This window comes from Podarcis raffonei, chromosome 8, assembly GCF_027172205.1.
Source record: "Podarcis raffonei isolate rPodRaf1 chromosome 8, rPodRaf1.pri, whole genome shotgun sequence".
NCBI classification, from domain to species: domain Eukaryota; kingdom Metazoa; phylum Chordata; class Lepidosauria; order Squamata; family Lacertidae; genus Podarcis; species Podarcis raffonei.
In genome coordinates, this window is record NC_070609.1 from 8,528,204 (window position 1) to 8,549,061 (window position 20,858).

A 20,858-nucleotide genomic window follows, 5' to 3' on the forward strand; every position below is an offset into this window, starting at 1 on the left:
AGCTGATTTTTGCTCCCCGAGGCCCCCACTTACAAACTGGGCACTTTCAACCTATTCTCTTGCAAAGATTCCAGACTGGAGCGAACCCCGGGCAAGGAGAAGGCAGCCTTTGATATAGCATTAAATTGTGATGGAGAAGACCTTGCCGGAGGCCGTAGGAGAAAGGCAGAGGGGACTGGGGGGGGGAGGGGAGGGTGAGAGGAAAAGAAGACAGGTACTGTGTGTGTGTGTGTGTGTGTGTGTGTGTGTGTGTGTGTGTGTGTGTAGAAGGAAGGTGACTCTTGCATCCCACACTAAATTTCATCAGGACTCTACTGGGCAGCTTCTTCTCATACTGGATCTGGAATGGAGTCGGTTCGCCTGGGTCTCGTGCATCCCTGAATTCTTCTCCCCTCTTCAAACAGGAGCTTGAAATGCACTGGAAACGCCTCTCCATCATCTCTGTGCCCCCCTTGAACCCCACCCACTCTTCCCCCCAAATTCCTGCCTTTCTCAGCCTTTATATTTAAAAGCAAACAAGCCAACACCACAGCTTTAAGGCTGAGCCTGGCCAACGTGGTCCTTCAGCTCCTTGGGGCCGGCCCAACCGTTAGGCAGTGGGAGGCGGCCGCTTCAGGCAGCAGTTGCCTGGTTGAAGGCGTTGGAGGGAACAGAGTTGTGTGCGGCGCAAGGTTCTTTCTGCATCTCTTAAGCTACCCTGCTGCCCTCGGGTGCAGAAGAGGACGCTTGGCAGAGTTGAAGTAAGAGGCATCTCCCAGCCCGGTCGGATTCTGCACACAGAAGAGGGAGTGTGTGTGTGTGATCTGGGCATTTGCCTCTGGCAGCAAAACGTCTTGGCCCAGCCATTTGCTCTCTGGCCCTCAACCCATCAGCTCATTCAAGACAACGCAAGCAGGATGTGATGGTTGGATGCATTGCCTGTTTTTCCCTCCATTGACAATCTAAACTTTGGCGGTCTTCCTGCTGTGGAGAGGCATCCTTAAGAACATAAGAAGCGCCTCCAGGATCAGGCCAACGAGTCCAGCACCCTGTTCTCGCACCGGCCAACCAGATGCCTCTGGGAAACCCTTCAAGCAGGATTCGAACACAAGATCCCTCTTCCCTCCTGCGACGGGCTTTCAGAACCATTGCCGCCTTCAACCATGGCGGTTCCCTCCCTGCGAGAAGTGAGGTTACGGGGAACCAGACAGAGGGCCTTCTCGGTAGTGGCACCCGCCCTGTGGAACGCCCTCCCATCAGATGCGAAGGAAATTAGCAGCTATCTTCTCTTTAAAAGACATCCAAAGGCAGCCCTGTTTAGGGAAGTTTTTAAATTTTAATGCTGTATTGTTTTTAAGACTTGATTGGGAGCCGCCCAGAGTGGCTGGGGAAACTCAGCCAGATGGGCGGGATATAAATAATAAATACCGTATTTTTCACTCTATAGGGTGCACTTGCCCATAGGGCGCACCTAGTTTTGGGGGGGGGATAAAAAAAAATATTTCCTCCCCCCAGGCGCAGGGCTGGGGCAGGGGAAGCCCGAGCTTCCCCCGACCCCAGGCCCCAGAACAGGCTGCTCTCCGCAAGCCTTGGGAGCCCGGAGGGAACTCCCACTGCGCTCCGAAGGCTTGCGGATAGCTTCCTGAAGCCTGGAGAGCGAGAGGGGTTGGTGCGCACTGACCCCTCTCGCTTTCCAGGCTTCAGCGAAAGCCTGCATTCACTCCATAGGACGCAAACACATTTCCCCTTCATTTTTGGAGGGGGAAAAGTGCATCCTATAGAGCGAAAAATATGGTAATAATTATTATTATTATTATTATTATTATTATTATTATTATTATTATTATTAGCAGAGCACCCCTGTTGTGGCTAGTAGCCCTTGGGGAAGACGGTGCCAGGTGCTGTACAGAATTGAGCAGCCAGGCCAGAGGTGTGTTGCTAACAAGCCCCGGCTCTTAAGAGGTCTTTGACCCTGCAGGAGGGGGCAGCAAATATATTTCCTTTCCTCCCGTCTGCTTTCCGTGTCCCCCCCATTACCCGCCGCCCCCTCCTCCTCCTTCCTCTCCTCTTTCAATCAAATTGCCCTTTGCTGGTGCATCTTTAATGAGGAGCAGCTCTTTTCGAATGCACCTGACCCTGCCGATACCTCGGCATTATTATTTATTGATCCCTTTCTCCTGTCCGCCCCCCCCCCCCCAATTCATTACGATGTGGGGAACGTTAACCTGAAGTGCTGACCTTTAGTATTCAAATCAGGCAGTGCGGTTCCCTGGCTGCCTGCATGCTGATGAGGTGCTGTTGGGTCGGCAGGCAGGGTGGCTCGGAGGTCACGGAGGTGGGGGCCTACCTTTTTATTTTATTTTATTCCTGGGGAGAGGGTGGCGGCTAACAGAGAGGGCTGGGTTGTGTGCTCCTAGCTGCCTTTGCGGGGGGGGGGGGGCTTTCGGGCAGCAGCCGAACACAGCTGCCGCTTCTCGATGTTTGCGCAGCGTAGGCCCCTTCTGCATGCAGATGTGCCGGCACACCCAGATTCCCCCAAAATCTAGGGTGGAGCCAGAAAACAAGGGACGTCACACCGGGCAGGAAGGCTGCAGCTTGATTGCCGAGTGTGTTGAGGAATAATAATAATAATAATAATTTTTATTTACCGTATTTTTTGCTCTATAAGTCTCACTTTTTCCCTCCTAAAAAGTAAGGGGAAATGTGTGTGCGTCTTATGGAGCGAATGCAGGCTGCACAGCTATCCCAGAAGCCAGAACAGCAAGAGGGATTTCTGCTTTCACTGCGCAGCGATCCCTCTTGCTGTTCTGGCTTCTGAGATTCAGAATATTTTTTTTCTTGGTTTCCTCCTCCAAAACCTAGGTGCGTCTTATGGTCTGGTGCGTCTTACAGAGCGAAAAATACGGTATATCCTGCCCTCCCCAGCCAAAGCCGGGCTCAGAGCGGCTAGCAACAATAAAAGTAACACAGTTCACATAAAATCACAATCAATTAATTAAAATACATTCTAAAATCAATTCAGAATCAAATTAATGGCAACCATTGGGCTAGAGTTCTGTGAGGATTACCAAAGGAGGGGGTCAGGCTGTGCCTTGGCCAAAGGCCAGGCGGAACAGCTCTGTCTTGCAGGCCCTGCAGAAAGATGTCAAGTCCCGCAGGGCCCTGGTCTCTTGTGACAGACCGTCTGACCAGATTGGGGCCACAGCCGAAAATGCCCTGGCTCTGGTTGAGGCCAGCCTAACCTCCCTGTGGCCTGGGACCTCCGAGATGTTTTTGTTTGAAGACCGTAAGGTTCTCCGTGGGACATACCAGGAGAGGCGGTCCTGTAGGTACGAGGGTCCTAGGCCGTATAGGGCTGGTCAAAACCAGCACCTTAAATCTGATCCTGTACTCCACCGGGAACCAGTGCAGCTGGTATAGCACCAGGTGAATGTGATCCTGTGGCAAGGAGTCTCGCTGCGGCATTCTGTACCCGCTGGAGTTTCTGGGTCAGTCTCAAGGGCAGCCCCACGTAGAGTGAGTTACAATGCCTGGAGACTGAACCCCACCCCCAACGCTGGATCCTTTTTTAAAGGTAGAAAAGTATCTCGTTAGTGTGCAGACGGTCTAATCGCCAGTGGCACCACTGGCAGGCTAAACGATCAGGTAGCGGCAGGTGATGGGAGGAACCTCTTTTCTCTGAGAGCCTGGAAAAGCAGCTGCCAGTCAGGCTGGACAGCTCTGGTCTAGACGGGCCATTGGTCTAATATTGGAGGCAGCAACTTCACATTGCAACCCAGAGCAGTTACAGGTAGACAGCCGTGTTGTTCTGCCAAACAAAAACAAAACAAAACAAAATAAAATAATTCCCACAACCACTTCAAATTGGGTGATGATCTGTTCCCCTGCAGCAATGGGCACCTGCATGGCTCCACAGTATGCCAACATCTTCATGGCAGATTTAGAACGTTTCCTAAACTCCTACCCACTCAAACCTCTCTTGTACCTGCGATACATTGATGGTGTTTTTATCATCTGGACCCATGGTCAACAGACCCTGGACACTTTCCACCAGACATTCAATGACTTTCACCCTACCATCAACCTAACAATGAACCAATCTATGCAAGAAATACATTTTTTGGACACTACTATAAAAATACAGGACGGGCGTAGAGACACCACCTTATACCGTAAACCAACTGGCCGACAAACGTATCTACATGCTTCTAGCTACCATCCCAAACATACCGAACAATCCATTGTATATAGCCAGGCTCTACGTTACAGCCGCATCTGTTCACTCTAAGGTGCTACTGGAAGGATTTTATTTTATTTTATTTGTTTTGTTTCAACCCAGAGCAGTGAGTCTGCTCTTCTCTTTAAAAAGATAAAATAAAGGCAAATGAGATTCTGCAGGAAGAAAATTCTGGGCATGCATGAATGTGCATGCTCCTCCTTCTCATTATTGTTAATGAGTTTTTGCCCCTCCTGTTCTGCATAATTTATTTTTAGTGCATTGTATCGCCCTGTTTCTTCTGCTCCCGGGAAGAAGGCAAAGGACTACCAGGAATGTATACCCCTTTAAATATAATACAAATAACTAAGCAGGGCGTTGGAGTCCCCACCTTGGCCCCTGAAAACCTCCTTCATCCGCACCTCTGGTTTTTGCTGAGCGTTGCCCTCGTACTTTCAAGCCATGAGGACTAGAAACTTGCCTTCTTTACAAAACAAAAAGCGAAAGCTGGGGTTCTCTGGAGGCTGAATCCTAAAGCCAGTGCTGCTTTCAGTGCTGAATTCCCACGCTCCCCGGAACTGCAGTGCTTCTACGAAAATCCAAGAGGATCTATTGCACTAGGTGAGAGGGATTTGTGTAAACTTGCTATGTTAACCTTCAGTGTTTAAATCAGGGTGGTCCAGCTTTTCATATCAAGTGGGCCGCGAGAATACTTCGGCACAGAACACTGCTTTGTTGCACAGGAGTGGGGAGCGAGGCCAAAATTGAGGGCACCTTCCCCCTGCCCCAGCCCTCCTGCTGCCTTCCCAAAGCCAGATAAGTAAGCAAGTGCCCCCCCTTTTGAGAAGGAGGCACAAATAATAATAATAATTTATTATTTATACCCCATCCATCCGGCTGGGTTTCCCCAGCCACTCTGGGCGGCTTCCAACAAAGTATTGAAATACAGTAGTCTGTTAAACATTAAAAGCTTCCCTACACAGGTCTGCCTTCGGATGTCTTCTAAAAGTCCGGTAGTTGTTCATCTCCTTGACATCTGGTGGGAGGGCATTCCACAAGGCGGGTGCCACCACCGAGAAGGCCCTCTGCCTGGTTCCCTGTAACTTGGCTTCTCGCAGTGAGGGAACCGCCAGAAGGCCCTCTGCGCTGGACCTCAGTGTCCGGGCAGAACGATGGAGGTGGAGACGCTCCTTCAGGTGTACTGGACTGAGGCTTTAAAGATCTGACAGGTTCCTAAAGCCTCCCTTTTCCCTCCCAGACCTGGCAAAGCAATAACTATGTTTTGGGAAGGAGGAAGACGGACCCCAGGACCCTGCCAGAGTCCTCACGCCTCCTTCCCAAAGCCCAGCGCCACGTTTACCTGGCTGTGCAATGGCAGCACGGAGGGCTGGGGTGGTGGGCTGCCCAATGTTGCCCAGGGCCGCTGAAAAAGGCCTCAAGGGCCACATGTTGGACCACCCTGATGTTGATCAATCTGTGTAAGGAATAAGAAGGGGGTCAGAATGCTTGGAATCCCGAAAGATCCTGCTCCTGTTCCTGACACAGCCAGGTGTTCCTTGTCTTCCAGGTGGAGCTGACGGGGAGCAGCATCTTTGATTACGTCCACCCTGGAGACCACCCTGAGGTCGCTGAGCAGCTGGGCCTGAAGCCTCCCTCGGAGACGTCTCACTCGACGCGCCCAAAAGCGCCCACCCTGGCCACTGCCACCTCCTCTTCTGGGCTGACGGAGACCTCTGAATCTGGTATGCCTTCTGGGTAACAGCAAGAGGGGAGAGGGCTCTTGTGCTTGGATCCTGCTCGTGGGTTCCCCATAAGGGGTGTCTGCTTGGCCACTGCAAAAACAGGATACTGGACTCGACAGGCCACCAGCCTGACCCAGCAGGTTATTCTTACTTTCTCACATACCCACGCTTCAAGCACGCCGGGAAATGGGCGTATTGCAAGCATGGAAGCTGTGTGTGGTTGCTCAGGTCATGGGGAACAGGCACTTGGCGCATGCTCAGAGGCGCCCTCTCGCCTCCAGGGCTAGAGCAAAGCCATCTGTTTCAAGGGGGAGACCACTCATGGCTCCGAGGAACAGCGACAGGGAATTTCGTTTGATGTTTCTGGCTCTCATCAGAGGTTTCTTGGCTGAGAGCCATGATGACTGAAGCCAGTTTAATGTCCAGTGTAGACTAGCATCTATAAATGAATTAAAACTTGGTCCCGAACCAGCCTACCCCCACCAGATTCTCTCTTTTTGTCAGCTTTCTCAGCCCATCACCCAGTCTCCTCCTCTTCCATTGTTGTTTGTTGTTGTTTAGTCGTGTCCAACTCTTCGTGACCCCATGGACCAGAGCACGCCAGGCACTCCTGTCTTCCACTGCCTCCCGCAGTTTGGTCAAACTCATGTTCGTAGCTTCGAGAACACTGTCCAACCATCTCATCCTCTGTCGCCCCCTTCTCCTTGTGCCCTCAATCTTTCCCAACATCAGGGTCTTTTCCAGGGAGTGTTCTCTTCTCATGAGGTGGCCAAAGTCTTGGAGCCTCAGCTTCAGGATCTGTCCTTCCAGTGAGCACTCAGGGCTGATTTCCTTCAGAATGGATAGGTTTGATCTTCTTGCAGTCCATGACCTCTCAAGAGTCTCTTCTATAATACTGGCTATATAGTATTTCACCTTCATTAGCTCAGCAATCTTTACAGCACCCCGGCGAGGTAGACCACCCCTGCAGTCTCGACATTGCAGATTGGGCCGCTGAGGCTAAAAACATGCCTATGACCAGGGCTGTCTTAAGCATATGCGGCGCCCGGGTGCAAAGATCCGCCCGGTGCCCCCCCCCCAGGTTGCACAGGTTGCTGATGCCTCAGCAGCAACAGGGAAGCGGCGGCGGCAGCAGAGCAAGGCCGGGCGCCTGGGTGGTGGATTGGCAAGCAGAGCCCAGCGCAACAACAGTCGAGCCCAAGGTGGTGGTGTTGGCGACTGAGCAAAACCGGGTGTGTGCTGGGCGGGCCTTTCGATGGCCCGCCAATCCCAGGTGTGCAGGAGGGTATAGCTGGCCGGCTGCCTCAGCGCCTCACTCGCCGACAGCAGAAGAGCTGCCGCGCTCCGACGGGCTCGGCTCGGCAGCGGCTGTCGGCTTTTCCCAACCCCTGGACTCCAAATCTCTGCCCCGGACTGAGAGCCCGGCGTCCGTGTGCCCCGCACCCCTAGCAGCTATGGGTAAGATTGCCCTGCCTATGACCGAGTGAATTTGTGGCCATGGCAATGGTTGTGTGCTGGTCCCAGGGGGTTATCGTGCGGCGTGGTCTGAGTCCAGTCCGTGGTCGATGGTGTGGTATGGAGGCTGTCCGTCAAGGCTGATGCGGGGTCCAAGGCAAGGAGCCGGATGTAGTCAGGAACTCTGGCAGAAGAGCAGGACAGGATGCCGGCAGCAACAGGTTACCAACAATGTTGCTCCCGCAACCTGGGACTGGGCTGGCTGGCTTTCATCTGCCCCGACGCATAGGGTGGTCCCAGTCCACAGGTGACTCGCCTCTCCTGGCCTGGAGGTGCGCACTCCTCCTGCAGGAACTTAGTTCCCTCTGCCTCTCTGACCTGAGCCTCTGCAGCTCAGGAGAGGCTTGAGGGTTACTGAACCCAGAGGCAACCCCAGCTTCCTCTGACGGGGCTGAGAGTGGAGCACCTGCAGGCAATGGGTCCTCGATCACCTCCGGAGCCAGAACAGATTCAGCTGGTGTCTGCTCCTGAGGATCCGGCACAGGTGAGGACCCTTCAGGGTCAAGCCCCAGCCCCGGCTCAGCTGGTTCTGGAGGCGGGGAATCCTGTGCAGGCTGGGATTCCTCAGGTTCAGCCTCTGAGTCCGATTCCCAGGCCATCACAGGTTGAACCCGGAGTATTCCAGCTCAGGCTCAAACGTCATCGCATGCAGTTGTGTGGGTTTGCGGCCCCCGTGGGGTTTCTCCCGAGGAAAACGCTCGTGGGAAGCTGGAATCGTGAATCAATCTGGCCTGCAAAGGCAGCCAGGAAGCCTCTTTCAGAACACTATTTTCTCTTGCAGACAGAGGGGAAGAGACCTGGGTTCATAATTGGAGCACAATGACCCCCCTCTACTCCCTTCACCGTGGACGCCTCCAGCTCTAACCACTGGCCAGCATTTCCCTCCCCAGGGAGTTGGTGGGAAATAAATCTTTTGAAGAAAGGGGGAGGGGAATCCCAGGTAGCCGACACAATTAATTTTTAAAGCTACGTGTCTATTTATCTAGTACCAATTTATTTTTGACGGCAGACAGAAACGCAGGCACAGAATTTTCTCACAGGCCTCTGCTCTTCCAAACAGTGGAGCTCACTCCTTTTCCCCGAATCTGGAAGAGAAACCATGCAATGGTCATAGCTCAGTGCTAGAGCGTCTGTGATGTGGGCAGAAGGCCATAGGTTCAAACCCCGGTGTCTCTAGGTAGGGCCGGGAAAGATTCCTGCCTGAAACCCTGGAGAGGTTCTGCCGGTCAATGTTAGACCAAGGGCTGCCAATTCCAAGCCCTCCAGATGTGTTGGACTACAATTCCTAGCATCCCCAGCCATGGGTCATGCTGGCAGCGTCTGATGTGAGTTGTAGTTCAAAACTCCTGGAGATTGCCAGGTTGGGGGCAAGCCAGAGCAGACAACACCGACCTGGGTGAACAAATGACTCTGGCGCCATTCATGCTGTAAATTTAAAACGCTATGATTCAGCTCTAAGCAGACGTGGCTTTCGCCAAAGAATCTTCGGAACTGTTGCCTGTTAAGGCTTAACCCTGTTTCCCCTCCTACAGTTCCCAGATTGGCTTACAATCAATCCCTCCTCCCAGGGAACTCTGGGAATTGTAGTTCTGGGAGAGGAGCAGGGGGGTCTCCTAACAGTTCTCAGTGCCCTGAACAAACTACAACTCCCAGGATTCTCCGGGGGAAGCCGTGACTGCTCAAAGGGGAATCGTAGAGTCACAAAATTGTAGAGGGACCACTAGGATCATCTTTTGCCCAACATGGGGCTCGAACCCACAAGATGAAGAGTCTCACGCTCATGCTTGGACTACTGAAATGCGCTCTATGTGGGGCTACCTTTGAAGGTGACCCGGAAACTACAACTAATCCAGAATGTGGCAGCTAGACTGGTGACTGGGAGCGGCCGCCGGGATCGTATAACACCGGTCTTGAAAGACCTACATTGGCTCCCAGTACGTTTCCGAGCACAATTCAAAGTGTTGGTGTTGACCTTTAAAGCCCTAAACGGCCTCGGCCCAGTATATCTGAAGGAGCATCTCCACCTCCATCGTTCTGCCCAGAACGGTCCAGCTCCGAGGGCCTTCTGGCGGTTCCCTCACTGCAAGAAGCCAAGTTACAGGGAACTAGGCAGAGGGCCTTCTTGGTAGTGGCGCCCGCCCTGTGGAACGCCCTCCCACCAGATGTCAAAGAGAAAAACAATTACCAAACTTTTAGAAGACATCTAAATGCCGTTTAGGGAAGCTTTTAATGTTTAATACGTTATTGTATTTTAGTGTTTTATTGGAAGCCGCCCAGAGTGGCTGGGGAAACCCAGCCAGATGGGCGGGGTATAAATAATAAATTATTATTATTATTATTATTATTATTATTATTATTATTATTATTATTCCAACTGAGCTATCGCAGTGCTTTAAAGGTATGGTATGGATGCAGCCTTGGTACAAGGCATCTTTCTCTGTTTTTCCTGTGCTGCTTTGATCCTGTTTCACCCTTGCTTGGCTGCAAGCGCCATTGGGCCGATGGGACGTTGCTGCCCAGGATCAGGCGCCGAGTCTCCAGTAGCTCTTCCTGCTGCTTCTTTGCAAGCTGACCTGGCAGGTCAGAGGCTGCCACCGGGTGCCCAGTTTGCCCTCTGCCCCCACCCACTTGCAGATCCGCGAAGGACACCGAGGGAGAGAGAAAGATGAGTGAAGCGGAATCTCAAGTGTCCTCCTTTCTCGTTTGGCATCCGCCCGCTCAGCTTTTATCCAGGGAACTTGTGAAAGATTTATACCGAGCTGGAAAGTAAAAGAGAATACGAGATCAGCGTTCTGCCCCAGAGTGTGTTCTCATAAGAATGTGGGGGGAGGAAAGGGGGGGATCAGATATGGGGTCTGTCTCATCCAGCAGTCTTGTTCTCAACATGGCCTGGCTAGCTAGATTCCTCTAGGACAGCTTTCACCCCAGCACACCCCACCTCCAGCTGTTTTGGACTACAGATCCCATGTGGCTGTGTAACTCTGGGAGCTGCTGGGAATTGTCCAAAACAGCCAAAAGGGCTGACCATTTTATAAACGCGAGAAGCAGGGATCCCCACAACTGGGAGAAGGAAAACGAAAGGGAGTGCTGGTTGCTCAGGTAAAACATTTCTTCTAGACCTGATGTCCTATGTAGGGTGTTGGAGCTGCAGGATGCTAAAATTAAATATATACTTGGTCAGGGTCCCCCCCCCATTAAAAAGCTAAGCCAGGAACCAGCTCCTCATGTGGCAGGCAGTTCCATAGGTTAAATTGTGCTTGGATGGGAGTTGTGGTCCAAAACAGGTTGATGAAGGCTGATCTGTGAGTCCTGATTGCAGCCTCCTGTGGTTTCTTGTTTTGTTACAGTTGGGTTAGGTTAGGGTTCCTTTGTTTACTTCACTACATTTGTATCCCACCTTCTTCCTCCAAGGAGCTGAAGGTGGTATATATAATTCTCCCCCTCCTCATTTAATTCCCACAACAACCTGCTGAGGTAGGCTGGGTGGAGAGGTAGTGACTAGCTGAGCTTCGTGGCTGTGCAATCCACATTTTGGTTTTTATGACCTTCAATAGTTCGATGTAGACAGCATCTTAAAAAGCAGAGACATCACCTTGCCAACAAAGGTCTGTATAGTTAAAGCCATGGTTTTCCCAGTAGTGATGTATTGAAGTGAGAGCTGGATCATAAAGAAGGCTGATTGCCGAAGAATTGATGCTTTTGAATGATGGTGCTGGAGGAGACTCTTGAGAGTCCCATGGACTGCAAGAAGATCAAACTGATCCATTCTGAGGGAAATCAGCCCTGAGTGCTCACTGGAAGGACAGATCCTGAAGCTGAGGCTCCAATACTTTGGCCACCTCATGAGAAGAGAAGACTCCCTGGAAAAGACCCTGATGTTGGGGAAGATGGAGGGCACAAGGAGAAGGGGACGACAGAGGACGAGGTGGTTGGACAGTGTTCTCGAAGCTACCAGCATGAGTTTGACCAAACTGCGAGAGGCAGTGGAAGACAGGGGGGCCTAGTGTGCTCTGGTCCATGGGGTCACGAAGAGTCGGACACGACTAAATGACTAAACAACAACAACAATCTGATGTAGCTCTTGGCCACGTCACTGTTCCTCACACAAATTCCAGAGCATCTATGAAGGAGTTAAGTCGAGCTGGTCCCAACACGGATTCTGCTTTCATCCCTTCATTGCATCCCTACTCTCTGCTTTTGGCCTTCAACCAGTTTCTGAGTCATATAAGGATCTCTTTCTTACCCAATAACTGCCAAGTTCGCTCAAGAGCCTTTGATGAGCTTTTGGGACGTTCAGATATAGAAGATTGTTTCCAGCTAAGTTCTGCTCAAAGTAGACCCGTGAAATTAATCTACGTTAGTCATGCCCATTAATTTCAGTGGGTCTGAGTATGACTAGCATCTGATTCAACCTCTCATGTCTACCAGATCACCCCAGCCATGTGTTTTTTGAGACACACAAACAATTACAAAAGGCTAGAGTGAGGCAGGAGCGCCCATTGCTGAAACCGTGCTGATTCTTCCTCAACATGGCTTGTTCTTCCATGTACTTAAAAATACTAGCTTTAATAATGGTCCCTGCAAATTTACCTAGCAGAAAAAAATAAGGTGGTGTGTCTGTAATAGCAAATGCCCACCACATTCCTTAATGCTTAGGTTACCTTCCACTCCTCTGGGAAGAAGAAATCTGATTTTTAACGTTGAATATTTATGTTAAAAGATCAGCAGTTTTGCATTTGAGTTCTTTAAGGGCTCTTGGGTGAATGCCATCTGGCTCTGACTTCTTGTTAGTTTGTAATCTGTCAATTAGCTCTTAAAGTTCACCCTTTGTCACCTCTATTTGACATAGCTCTGCAAACGCTTCTCTTCACACCCACACCCCGCATGAAAACAGTAGCCCAGATATGGACATCTTCCACGGGGAAGGCCAGCGTACAAATACAATGCGCCGTTCTTCTTCAAAACTCTCCATTCTATGGAAAGTCATCTAAAGATCTTCTGGCTCCCTGGTTTCCTTTTCCTAATGTGTCCAAACTTAGCAAAACTTTTGCTTCTTAAAAGGAAGTCAGCTCACCATTTATGGTGTCCTTGACACGGCTGTTTAACCACGCTGGCATCCTCCTGGACATTTCCGCAGGGTTATTGTATAGGTAAAAGGTAAAGGGACCCCTGACCATTAGGTCCAGTCGTGGACGACTCTGGGGTTGTGGCGCTCATCTCGCTTTACTGGCTGAGGGAGCCGGCATACAGCTTCTGGGTCATGTGGCCAGCGTGACGAAGCCGCTTCTGGTGAACCAGAGCAGCGCACGGAAACGCCGTTTACCTTCCCGCCGGAGTGGTACCTATTTATCTACTTGCGCTTCGTGCTTTTGAACTGCTAGGTTGGCAGGAGGAGGGACTGAGCAACGGGAGCTCACCCCGTCGCGGGGATTCGAACCGCCGACCTTCTGATCGGCAAGCCCTAGGCTGTGTGGTTTAGCCCGCAGCACCACCTGCATCCCTCTACTGTATAGGTACGAATCCTGCTTGCTGGTTGGCCATTGTGAGGACAAGATGCTGGACTATGTGAGCCATTGGCTTGGTCCAACAGGCTCTGCTTATGTTCTTGGAACATCTCCTAATATAGAAGGTGTGACCCTTGCCTGTCTCTGTATCTTAGATCCAGCCAGCTCCCATCCTGCTGAGGGCGACGTTTTGGACCGCTCCTTTTTCATCCGTCTGAAATCCACCCTGACCAAGAGAGGGCTTCACGTGAAAACTTCCGGTTACAAGGTAAAATGAGGCCCTATCCGGCTGTGGGTCTTCTTCCTCTTGAAGGTGTGGGGAGGCACTGTCGAAAGCCTGCCTTGTGGTGGTGGGGGGAGTGGAAGTGCAGAATTCCCAATGTGCATCTGAAAACAGCAGCAAAGAATCAAGTCGCTAGTCCTTAAGGTATGACCTTGTATAGGCAATCTCAAAAGCAGTGTTCCTAGAAATCAGGCCTGGGGCTTTCATGTTTGCCTCCTGCCGCACAGCTAACAGGCGCTGAGGAATGCACGCAGAATAAAATCCTGCAGGGTGCAAGGAGAGGTGCAGATGTGTGCGTGTTCTTTGTAGGTTGCAGAATTCTGCTTTTCTCGATGCAGAATGTGGTTCGCCTTTGCACAAAAACGTATAACGTTTTTCCCATTTGCAAAAAAAAAAGCAGTTGCGCAGAATACATAAGCCGCCACGTAGAACCAAAGTGGCGGTTGTGGCTGGACCAGGATTTAAATGAAACAAAATGAGGTAGGATTCCTGCTGCTGGCATGTGACAATAGAATCAGAGAATTGTAGAGTTGGGAGGGACCATGAAGATCATCCAGTGCAACCCCCTGCAATGCAGGGATCACCCAAAGTGGGACTTGAACCCACAACCCTGAGATGAAGAGTCATGTTGGATCAGACCAAAGGCCCGTTTACTCCAGTGTCCCACGTTTTCCCACAGGGACCACCCAGAAGCTCTCAAGCAGGGCATGAAGGCAGCAGCCCTTCCTCCCTTTCATCCCCAAGCACCAGCATAGTGCCTTGTGGCACTGAGTTCCACAAGCAAAACTTTCACGCTTTTGTGAAGAAGTGTTCTTTCGCATTCACTGAATCTAATGCTGAGATTCACTCAGCAATTCCAGGCTCTTAATATTACGGAAGGGAGGGAAAACAAGCCTTTCTCCATGCCCGTTGTACGGTTACAGCCAACAAAGTTCTGCTCAGAGAGTAGACACACTAAAATGGGTCTACTCATAACCCAAGCTAGTTATGTTCAATGGGTCTACTCTCCCTAATGTTGGATACAACCCATAATTTTCATGACTTCCCATATCCAAGTTGCCCCCCAGCTCCTAAACGGAAATACTTGATCCTTTCCTTGCAAAATTCCCCCAATAGCTCCATGGATTGAGTCCCTCCTTTTCTGAAATCTATTTTGTCGTTCCAAGTACAGGCCACCACCAAAGGGGGGAGCACCAAAGGAAATCATAGAATCATAGAGCTGGAATAGACCACAAGGGCCATCGAGTCCAACCCCCTGCCAAGCAGGAAACACCATCAGAGCACTCCTGACATATGGTTGTCAAGCCTCTGCTTAAAGACCTCCAAAGAAGGAGACTCCACCACACTCCTTGGCAGCAAATTCCACTGTCAAACAGCTCTTACTGTCAGGAAGTTCTTCCTAATGTTTAGGTGGAATCTTCTTTCCTGCATCATCCCTTTGGGGGGGTTGGCGTTTTGGGGGTGGAATGCTGGCACAGGCCAGCAGCCTTCTGGTAAGATTGATGTTTTTAAGGGAAATGGGGATGCTTTAAATTGTTGTTTAATTAAACGTACATTGGTGCCTTGGTTTAAGAATAGCTTAGTTTATGAACAACGTGGATTAAGAACGCTGCAAAAAGTGTTTTGGTTTGTGAACTTTGCCTTGGAATAAGAACATGTTTTGCTTCCTGTTGAGTGTGTTCCATTTGTAAATTGAGTCCCCACCGCTATGGAAAAGCACGCCTTGGTTTAAGAACACTTTGGTTTAAGAACGGACTTCCGGAACGGATTAAGTTTGTAAACCAAGGTACCACTGTATTTTAATTAGTTTGTACAGTCATACCTCGGGTTACAGCCGCTTCAGGTTGCGTTTTTTCGGGTTGCGGACTGCCGAAACCCGGAAGCACCGGAATGGGTTACTTCCGGGTTTCAGAAGCGCTAAATCGTGCTTTGCGCATGTGCAGAAGTGCTGAATCGCAACCCGCTAATGCACAGACACGGGTTGTGAACGCTGCGGGTTGCGAACGTGCATCCCGCACGGATCATGTTCGCAACCTGAGTGTCCACTATATTCATTAGTATTAATGGATTTAAGTATTTTTATTAAGTGTTTTTTATATTGTAATTTTATGTTGATTTTCCAAATTTTATTCCAATTATCCCAATTATTTCCAGATTAATACTTTGTTTAAATTACTTCCTATGTGTCATTCTTGATAATGATGATGATGATGGTGATGATGATGTTAATAATAATAATAATAATAATAATAATAATAATAATAATATGATGATGATGATGATGAGGGGTAGGCAAACTAAGGCCTGGGGGCCAGATCCGGCCCAGTCGCCTTCTAAATCCAGCCTGCAGACGGTCCAGGAATCAGCGTGTTTTTACATGAGTAGAATGTGTCCTTTTATTTAAAATGCATCTCTGGGTTATTTGTGGGGCATAGGAATTTGTTCATCCCCCCCCCAAAAAAAATAGTCTGGCCCCCCACAAGGTCTGAGGGACAGTGGACTGGCCCCCTGCTGAAAACGTTTGCTGACCCTTGATGATGATGATGATAAGGTTCTCCTGTCTGTGCCCCCTCCCTCAAACCCTCTTCTCCTGCTCTCCCTCGCCCCCTGCAGGTGATCCACGTCACGGGCCGCCTCCGCCCCCGGCTGCCGTCCTTCTCCCACGCCCACTCCCTGCTGGGCCGCGTGATGGGGCTGGTGGCGCTGGCCCACACCCTGCCCCCTTCCACGCTCAGCGAGGTGCGCATCGAGTGCCACATGTTTGTCTTCCGGGTCAACATGGACTTGCAGATCGTGTACTGTGAGAGCAGGTGGGTTGCCAGAGCCCTCTGGGCTGCTTTGTGCCATACCCGGGGAACGTGGGCATCTGTTGGCAGAGATGGCTAAAAAAGTCACAGCGCCCGAGTGAGTTGGAAATTGAAGTTATGCGCACAGCACTTCAAAGGATAGTGGCTTTCTGTTGTCTTTATTTCTCCTGTCCCCCTTGGTTTCTGCTATTGACTTTGGATTTGCTGCTCCTGTCCCCCAGCCACCCCCATATTGTATCTGAGCCAAAGTCCACATAATTGATCCTATATCCTCCCCCTGCCTCCTGCCCACGCTCCTTCTGTTGCTTCCCTCTGCCTGGTTTGGATTGTAAGCTCCTTGGGGCAGGGCTCTGTCACACCTCTTTCTTGTAAGGTGCTGTACGCACAGATGGCCCCGTATGAATAAATGGATCTCCTGCTCAAGCCCTTCCATAATCTGCCTTCCTTTTTCCTCTCTCTTCCCCTGACACCCCCCCACCCCAGGATCAGCGATTATATGGACTTGACCCCCTCGGAGCTCGTGGGCAAAAGCTGCTACCAGTTCATTCACGGCGAGGATGTGGAGGGAATCCGGCAAAGTCACCTGGACTGTATGTTGGCTTCGTAATGGTGTTAACAGTGATAGTCTTTTTGTTTTAGAGCATCCTGTGCACGTTCCTGGGATGTGCCAGAGCTCCCATCTAGTCCAGGGCATTCCCTCCGAGAGCTAGGATTCCTGGCACCCTTAGCAAACTACAGATCCCAGGATTCGGGGCAGGGGAGTCCATGTATTTTAAATACAGGCAGCCTTTGGCAAGTCCACAAGCAGAAGCCAATAATAACAACAACAACAACAACAACAACAAAAATAAAATAAAAATAAAATAAAATTATTTATACCCCGCCCTCCCCGGGCTCAGGGCGGCTAACACCAGTAAAAATTACAGTAAAAACATAATGGGGGGGGGAACCAATTTAAAATACAGGTTAAAATGCAATTTACAATGCAGCCTCATTTTAAAAGTAGCCCATAGATCAAACCCATAAGGGGAGGGAAACATAAGGGTCAGACTGAGTCCAAACCAAAGGCCAGGTGGAACAGCTCTGTCTTGCAGGCCCTGCAGAAAGATGTCAAGTCCCACAGGGCCCTGGTCTCTTGTGACAGAGCGTTCCACCAAGTCGGGGCCAGTACTGAAAAGGCCCTGGCCCTAGCTGAGACCAATCTAACCACCTTGTGACTTGGGACCTCCAAAATGTTGTCATTTGTGGACCTTTTTCCCCTTGGATTCCCCAGGGACTGGTATTCGGAGGCTTTGGCTGCTTTGGGAAACAGAGTCCTGGGCTAGACTGGCCTTTGGTCTGGTCCGCCAGGGCTCCGCTTAGAATCATAGAGTTGGAAGGGACTGCATCTAACCCTCTGTAATGCAGGGATCTTTTGTGCAATGTGGGGCTCAAACCCTTCAAGCCTCAGATTAAGAGTCTCGTGCTCTTTCGGCTGACTTTTTATGTTGTTCTAGAACATGGCTGACTTCCGGAGGCGGCGCCATCGGTAATGGCGGAATCCCTCTGATTGTGAGGGACTAGCTCTTCAGAAATCGGGTCCTGCTGCTGCGGTGAAGCGGGGACCCTGTCGAAACCACAGGCAGGAGAAGCCTGTGGTCGTGGGATTCGGCGGGCACCTTTTGCGCCCCCCCGATCAGCAAAGGAGCCCGGTAACGGGCTCCAGAAACGTAGCGGGGTGTCTGGCGCGGTGCTGTGAGTCAACTGCTACTTCTGTTGAGCGAAGCCGCGCAGCTGTTACCGGAGAGCGCCGACCTTTTTCCTGCAAAAATTTGGCTACAGAACAACAACCCGTGAATAGGTCAAATATAAAGACCGGACTATAAAAGAAATAATAAGAGGAATTTGGACCGAAGCGGTAAGGCGCAATCAGGAAGTCCGCCTTCCGTTTTTGTAGATAGATCAAAGGCAAAGACTGTATCTGCTAAGTTCGTGGAAACAGTGCTTTAAAGGATTTTAAATCTGACATCTGTACCAAAGACTCCCTCCCAGAGGTACAGAAGAGGGAGGGAAGATTGGAAGAGACTTTTCTCGTTGTTTTAAAAAGTTTTAAAAGGAACAAGACCACCACTTAATGCCCGGAAACGGATTGCCAGGTTAATGGGACTGCTATAGTGTTAAGCGCACCTTTTTAGGACTTTGTTACAGATTGACAGTTAACTTTGCAAGAAAGATAACTTTGTAAGAAAGATACTTGGAATTTGAAGGTTTTCCCTATTGATACTGTTGCTATTTATTAAAGGGGGAATTGCAGAAGTTAGAAAAGTGAACTTTTGGTTACAAACTTTAATTGTTACTGTGTCCCCCGAGAGGACTTATGAGACTGTTACAATTGGCTACTGGGGACTTTCCACTTTTTTTTTTTTTTTTTAATTTAATATTTATTAGGATTTTCAAAAAACACACAACAAACAAGAACAAGAAATAAACAAAACAAAAGAGAAAAAAACAAACACAAAAATACAAAATATTCAAAACTAAACAACAATAAAAACACATAAAAGTTTCTGATACTTATTGTTCTTAACCTTATTTCTCAGACCTCCTCACACCTCCCCTTCTTGTATTCCCATTTAAATTGTCAGTTCAGCAAGTCCTTAACTTATTTCTTTACCTTAACTTATACATTTATTCTAACTTACTATTGTTTTACTTTCCTTCTTTTTTCCATTTCCTCCATTTATTTTTAACAATCTTATTTTCAATTAATTTAAAAAGAAAAAACCAATTTTACCTTATTAAAAACACACATCCATACTTATACCCCATTAATTATTCTTAAACCTTTTTCCTGAAGTCGACCGACATTTCCCTTCCACGATTTGCCCAATTTCCTTACCATTAACTAAATTATAAAAAACAAATTATCCTTATACACCCTTTGGATTCCCAACCTCCGCCCACCCTTTTCCCGGTTCCAGACCCCAACCAATGTCCATCAGTCTTTATGTTATTTATTTAGCCTGGAGATCTCACGTCCGAGGCCCTTATATCTCTCTCAGTTCCTTTCCGCCGGTCTCTTTGATGGTCCTTAATGTTAAGCCCCAAGTCTCGGAGGGGCTCCGGCCCAACAGAATCCATGTTGCTTCCAGCCAGTCCTCCATACTTAAAAGCAAAGCCTATGGGGTGCTCCAACTCTTGTTTCAAATTTCTTACAGATCCAAATGTCCCCAAAGCTCCAGCTTTCACCTTCAACCAATTTGTAATCCTCAGGTCTTCAGGTCTCCTCCCGAGGAGATCTTTCCATTTTCCAGATTCCCATTCAGACCAGGCTTTCCACATCCAATTTTTATTATCCTTTTTTGTCATCATGTCAGGCCTCATGTTGTAACTCTCCTTTAACTCCTGCAAATCTCCTGCTCCTCCTTCATTTTCTTCAAAAACAACACATTGCTCCATCGTTTCTACGCTTTCAGTTTCATTTATTTGTTCAGTTAAATAGGCTTCCTGTTTCAAGTCCTTATCAGGCTCCAAGCTGTTGTTTACTGTCCAGTGTAGTAATGATACGTTTGTAGACAAAGCATTGTATTCATCTTTCAAGTTTCCCAAGAGAACGAAAACTCTGTCTAGTTCTGCTTGGAATTTACATACTCCAGTCATTTTTGTAGTGTAATGTCCTTATTCCCCCTCTAGGGGGATTTTAGTTCCTTAATGTTCCTTTCAGCTCAAAACCAAAAGTCCAGTTATTTTGTATCAGCCCTCCTTGTTTTTAACAAAGTTGTACCAAATAAACCAGCAGAAACAGCAGAAACAATGTTTTCTTTTTCCAGCTGACAGCTAGCTGACTAACAGCTCACTTGACAGCTGTCAAAATCTTCCATACACCAGGCTTTCTCATAGGGCGTTCCCGGGTCTGGGGGGGGGGTAAAATTTCAGTCCCCAAGTTCTTTTTATCCTCCAGTAAATCTTCTTATAGTGTCAAAACCGTGAAATCAAAATCTTTTCATTAAAAAAAACAAGAAGCAAATTCTTTCGACCTTAGCTGCTCAGTCCTTTGCTTTAAATTGTTTACAAAGAGGGGGGGGTGACTTCCTTTTTAGCCCCTTCCCGCTCGTTCCAAATCCAGAATTAAAATTTTTTATAAAGTCCCAATCTCCGTATTACTCACGGGTTTATATTTTAGAGTCCAGTCGATCTTGGAAGAAGTTGGCGCTCTCTGTCTATGGCTTGCGGCTTCACTCCGTAGGCGAGGGAGTACTCTCAGCACCACGCCTCACCCTGCCTCCGTTCCGAAGCCTTTAAAAAGGCTCCGTCGCAGATTGGGGGGGCGCAAATGGTGCCCGCCGAGTCTCTGTGTTCACAGGCATCCGCGCCTGTGATTTTAAGGGTCCCCGCTTCGCCGCAGCGGCCAGACCCAGACACTACGGAGCCGATTCCCTCCGGAGCTCGGAGGGAATCCGCCATTAAACAATGGCGCCAACCCGGAAGTCCCTGGGGACTTTCCACTTTTAACTGGCTGGGGAAATTTCCATTGCTAAACAAATTCAGACCGTGGGACTGACCTTGGACCTTAGATAAAGTGTTATGGCAAGTCAGCCGCAAGAAAGAGCAACAAGATCGGCTAAAACCAGACTGCAGCAGCAGCGAAGAGCATCGGCATCTGGCCCTTCTGCCCCATCAGAGGAAGATCTAGGTCAACAAGGATTTAAAGGAGTGACTTCGGAAGAAGGCTCAATTGCTTCGACATTAGAGAAGATTCTTGGATCTTTGGAAAAAGTAAGTAAGCAACTTGACCAAAACACTTTAAGTATTAACAATTTGGGGCAGAAGGTA

At 49.3% G+C, this 20,858-nt stretch overlaps 1 protein-coding gene across 3 annotated transcripts in view; it reads left to right on the top strand.

The window, feature by feature from the left end:
• NPAS1 (neuronal PAS domain protein 1) overlaps positions 1-20,858 on the top strand; it is a 104,318-nt gene that overhangs the window by 67,128 nt on the left and 16,332 nt on the right. For all 3 annotated transcript variants that reach the window (XM_053401877.1, XM_053401878.1, XM_053401876.1), the window contains 4 exons: positions 5,763-5,937; positions 13,112-13,224; positions 15,853-16,049; positions 16,530-16,636. In XM_053401877.1, the coding sequence (XP_053257852.1) occupies positions 5,763-5,937; positions 13,112-13,224; positions 15,853-16,049; positions 16,530-16,636 (592 nt within the window). The remainder of the gene's footprint in view (positions 1-5,762; positions 5,938-13,111; positions 13,225-15,852; positions 16,050-16,529; positions 16,637-20,858) is intronic.